We start from the raw sequence: 5,255 nt of genomic DNA on the forward strand, positions 1-5,255 counted from the left end.
TCAATATCAAAATATTATGTAAAAACTTTTTATGTAGAATCTAAACCTATTGTATATTATTGTCCTAAGTATTTAAAAAGGCAAATGGCTTTAGCAGAGAAGAAGTAAGAAAGAAATTGCATTAGGCATATGGCTCAACTTTAATATCCACCATCTCTGACATATATTTACTAAAAATTGTATTTTTTATTTTTTAATTATATTAAAAATGTAAAAAGTATAATAATATTTAATTGTAATTAATTAAAAAATAATTAATTTTTTCTATTGTGTAAATTCCCTTCATATTCTCATTTTCTACATTGAATTCAATCAGAAAACGGACAGATATGTCCGTTACTTGTAAAACGGTATAAGTCCACTTAGGATATCAGGTGAATTAAAGTGTACTTAGCTTAGTAGCTTCCTACTGCGTATTTTGAGGGAATACAAAAGCTTTCACAAAAACAGTGTAAATAACTGCAAGGAAGAACCTTGGGTACCCCGGGTACCCATCGTCTACAGCAGAATTTCAAATAATTGACGTAAAGAAGACATGTACATAATTTTAATTTTTGTGAACATTCTAAAAACAGACGAACATGCAAAGAGTAGGTATGTATCGCAACTTATTGAGTGTGAACACTACATACTCTTCGAAATATGTTGGGGTGGCTGCTTCGAACACTCAAGCTCTAAGCAGTAAGTAAAATTTATTCGGTTAATGTAGAAAAAGTAGTTGTTAACGAAGTAAGCTAATCGATACAATGTCTGGTAGCATACGCGTTTGATAAATTTATTATAACAGTGAACGTTCAAACTATGCTAATCGACATCGACATCTTCAACTTCGTCTTTTATAGTGATGGGCATTAGTTGATTCCATGGCGAATTATTGCTATTGTTGTTGGTGGTCGTGGTAGTCGCTGCAGTTGTAACAGGAGCATTTGTGCTGATATTCGATGTGGTCGAATGTACGTTGGGTGCCATAATAGAATTAGTGGAATGGCTCGTGGTAGTGTTAGTAGCATTGAGAATTGGGGTTGGCGAAGCAGGTTTAGCATTCAAATTACGCAACGCAGCTGGAGGAGGGCAGGAAACTTTAGTTATCGTTATTTTTGGCGTTGAGTGCATTAAGCGCGCAGCCGCACTACTCGGTGTTGGGTTGCCGTTTATCAATCTCGTGTTAACTGTACTGCTGCGCAGAGTGTTTTGCAAAAAACCGTTGACTTTTTGTAATTCAGACTCATTGAGATTCGCTATGTTATTAATTAAAGCGCGAGCAGTCGAAGAATTGACTGTCAATATCGTCTGCCTAACTTGAGCTCCACCTGATGTTGTTATAGTAGCTGCACTTGTTTGATTGTTAAAGCCGGTGTTCGCTATATTGTTATTATTACTATTATTGTTATTATTATTATTATTAGTATTGGGAGCAGAGGTAGCTGTACTCGTGTTTATGTAGTGATGATCATTTGCGTTTATGTTGGGAAAATCACTTGAGTTCTCAAATACCTCCTCCAACGTCTGATAGATCTTCCGTTTGAATATGACTTTTTGACGAGTGTTCATTAAAGCCATGTCGGGCAGTAAGGCTTCCAGAAATCTGACATCAGCTTCAGAACTGGTAATTGAGCCGTTTGTTAATTTTAAACGTTTCGATTCAAAAGTTTCGGCTTCAAAATGCATCGGCCGCTTTGTAAACTTGCGCTCTTGCTCTCCATCTTCCTGAAAATTAAATTCGGCTTCAGCTTCGCTAGTAGTAAATTCAGTTTGTGGCTCAAACAAACCATTCAATTCGTACTCTGGTAAGTTGGTATTATTGCTATTGTTTGTTGAATTTTGATTATTGTTATGTACAGTCTTTAAGACTTTCGGATATTCTTCCGTATGTATGCGTATAGCAGGATTTAAAGCTTCGAAAGCTGACTTAATTTCTGCCGTCTCATCTTGAAACTCTTCTTCGTCTTCGGCTTGCTCCATATCATCGTCTTCTTCCTCCTCCTCCAATTCATCATCTTTAGCCGTGTCCATATCATGCCTAGTATCCTCGTCATAATCGTCCTTTCTATCGCGCCCTTCCATCATTGGTTTTACTAAAAATGTCAGTTCTTTGTGCAGATAGTATGGCTTAACACGGTTAGGACCGCTATGCGTCTTGTAGATATTAATAGAGCGCGCAAACGCTGCTCTGATATTACGCCAACGCTCCTTACAAGAAGCCACTACGAGAAAATGATTACAAAATAGAAAAATAAAAATACATGCATTAATTCAAATGACATCAACAGTAATGGGAACTTAGTAAGTGAGAACACACATTGAGGAAAGCGAAGAGATCCGATACAATTTGCGTAAAACTTAAACATATTTGCAAAATACCGTGTTGTTCGTGTTGTTAGTCGTAAAGTACTAGAAATTTAAAAAAATTCAATGGAATGACGAAAAATTTATGAGAATTATTAGATAAAAGATATATAATGCGTAATAGATAACAAAATTGTGATCCTTATTATTATTGATATATAAAATATTGCTTGCACAGCTATATGAAAATCACTAGACTCGTTTATAAAATAACTTGTTTAATGATTTTTGGATTTGCCGTTACGACCACTTTTATATTCATCAAGCAGAAAATTGGCTCGATTTTTAAATATCTTTGCTTCTGCCTATCGTAGATTACGATAGCACATATCGTTAAAAACGTTTCATTATTATAACAATTATTATAACAATTAAACCAATTCCCGATATTGGTTGAAGAGTGATTATTCTATAATACTTAGGGTAGTGGGCGAAATAGAACAACAAACATCACAAGGAACTAACTTCTGCTCAGTGATTCATACATATATCAAGGTGAAAGAATTTTTCTTAAATATATAGGTAGTGTAAAGACTCTCCTGAATACCGGGAAGGGAGCAGTTGTACCGATGAGAACACTCGAACTAAAACGCCATAATTAATAAATCGTGACATTGTCCACTGAAATCCTAGACAACCGTAACAGAAATATTGATAGAACGGCATCAAACAAATTATCCTAACCACCTTATTCTTGCTTGTGTTACGACATTTGCAAAAATGTTTCATGTATAAAAGTGTTTTCTTCTAGCCGGTATAAGTTTGTTAGTATCTTTTAAGAAATTTAAAATAAGTAACCCTAATACTCGTGACGAACTTTCTTCATATCTACTTGTGTTTTACTGTACATAAATAAAAATAAACTCATTGTCACTGTAATACTCTATTCCGCACACAATTAAAAGCAAAACACGAACTGCAACATCACTCTCTGCAATCAACACATATAAAAGTATAATCTGTTCGTGTATAATTCATCTCGCTCTGTTTTAGCGAAATACTTCATCAGCAACTCTTCCACATAAAGAGAGAAACAAATAACAGGTCATTTTAGAAAAACACATACTGCATTACATTTTTACACATAAAAAAATGCTATAACATCAAATAGATAGAGTTCTCTCTAATGGTAAAAGCAAAAAAAAAAAGAGTACTTTGAATGAGTGATTCATTATCACCCGATGATTTAAAGTAAAAGAGACCGCGTTCGCACACTACGACAGCATTGAAAATTTAGAAAAGCAAACACAAAAAGTAAAAATATGTAGACAAAGGTAAAACATCATCGTTATGCAGAAAAAACAAAAACTTATTTTACTAAAGAGAAACGTGAACATTCAAGAAAGAGAATCAACTTGTCTCATCGAACGTAAAAATTATATAAATGTCGGTTACGATGAGATTCATTCGCACACCGTATAATTTGTGTGTTTGCATTTACATAGATATATAGTAATATTTACCTGAGTCGTTGCATTCTTTGGCGATTTTTGTCCATGATTTATCGAGTATATGCTTTTTGGCATAATTATGATGATTGCGATCATACATCCATGGACATTTCCGCACTAAACGACAGAGCTTTGCATTCGCTTGATAAGCTATAGTACGTTGCTCAGCTGCGACATCGTGCAAATATACCGCTTGGCCGCCAGATATTGCTACATTGTTGGTAGCAGCAGCCGCTGCTGCCGCAGCCAGTTGAGAGACAGTTGCTGTTGTCGAACTATTTGTATTGTTTGACGTTGAAGTTACAGTTATAGTTACAGTTGGCGCCGCAACTGCTGTGGTTGTCACTTCATTGTTGTTGGTGACATTTGGATTATTGTTGTTTTGTGCGTTTGTGTCCTTTTTGGGTGGCATGTTTTCTTACTAACAATAACAAACAATTTTTCCAAAAAATTATAACTCTTTTGCCTTCTAAGATATCACACGTGGTTATTGTTCTTAGCGCTGCACATTCTCTTCTGCCAACTCAAATGTCTAAGTTCCTAAACATTATGTGGATACGTGAAAACGTCCAAAAAACATGTTCATTTCCTTACCGCTTACTTAATGTCTATTAGTAACGATCGACGACTTTTTTTTACAATTCTAACACTTTCTTATGACTACAGACACATACACAAACATACACATACATACATGCACACGCTGACACGCACGTATATAAGCGCTTCATCATCGCACATAGCCAATAAAAAAAGCAATAGCAGTCACTAGCTTCGAACTTAATCCAGCAATTGCTTTGAACGGAGGAGATATCTTTTTATCTATATATATTTTTTAACAAGCCACAACATAGCATAGCACTGCTGAGAGCATTTCAAAGTGTACTCACAAAAAAGAAAAATATTGACATTTATAAAATCAACTAGTTTTCATGTTGCTTGCATGTATCTTAGGTTTTCCTTATGCCGGTCATGAAAGCAAACGACTGAGCGAACGTCGTTATTCACTCATATAAAAAACGTAACAGACTCAGCCAAATGTAGTATACTTTGGTTTATTTTTCATTAAAAAAGTACAATAAACATATACACGAAATCTTAAGAACACGAATACATGGAAACAAACTAATATGCAACATGAACGTATATGTGAACAACGCGCTCCACTCTACCTCCTAGTACTTCATGCGAGAGCCAAGAATTAACTGAAAATCGAAGTTGTTTTTGTTAACCATTAATACTGTTATTCATCGCGACGGAAAAGCTCACATGATAAATTCACACAATCTTACTCTCATGATACTCTCTCTATCTCTCACAAAGCCTTGCTCCTCTACAACAAATACTATTGATATTTTCTGATGTTCACTATTCTCTCTTTTTGTCTTTCTCATTTTCCTTCTCTCTCTCCTCGCACAAGATATCAATGCTATTGAATCTTTCCTTTACACATTTCTA

The 5,255-nt window shown here is 35.0% G+C and overlaps 1 protein-coding gene across 1 annotated transcript; it reads right to left on the reverse strand.

Annotated features, from left to right (window-relative positions):
• Nucleotides 1-6: 6 nt before the first annotated feature.
• Nucleotides 7-4,986, reverse strand: LOC119643948 (probable serine/threonine-protein kinase ndrD). The gene is made up of 2 exons (XM_038043457.1): nt 3,810-4,986; nt 7-2,204 (listed from the first exon to the last, which is right to left on the reverse strand). The coding sequence occupies exons 1-2, from the start codon at nt 4,207-4,209 to the stop codon at nt 805-807; spliced, it is 1,800 nt and encodes a 599-aa protein (XP_037899385.1). The 5' UTR covers nt 4,210-4,986; the 3' UTR covers nt 7-804.
• Between the last annotated feature and the right edge of the window lie 269 nt (nt 4,987-5,255).

The sequence above is a fragment of the Glossina fuscipes genome, unplaced genomic scaffold (genome assembly GCF_014805625.2).
Source record: "Glossina fuscipes isolate IAEA_lab_2018 unplaced genomic scaffold, Yale_Gfus_2 73413, whole genome shotgun sequence".
NCBI lineage: Eukaryota > Metazoa > Arthropoda > Insecta > Diptera > Glossinidae > Glossina > Glossina fuscipes.

Excerpts from the sequence above, each read along its gene's own strand:
- LOC119643948 (XM_038043457.1), bottom strand. The coding sequence starts at position 4,209 with ATGCCACCCAAAAAGGACACAAACGCACAAAACAACAATAATCCAAAT. Across the intron at positions 2,205-3,809 it reads CAAAGAATGCAACGACTCAG|TGGCTTCTTGTAAGGAGCGT; the intron begins GTAAATATTACT and ends ATTTTCTCGTAG.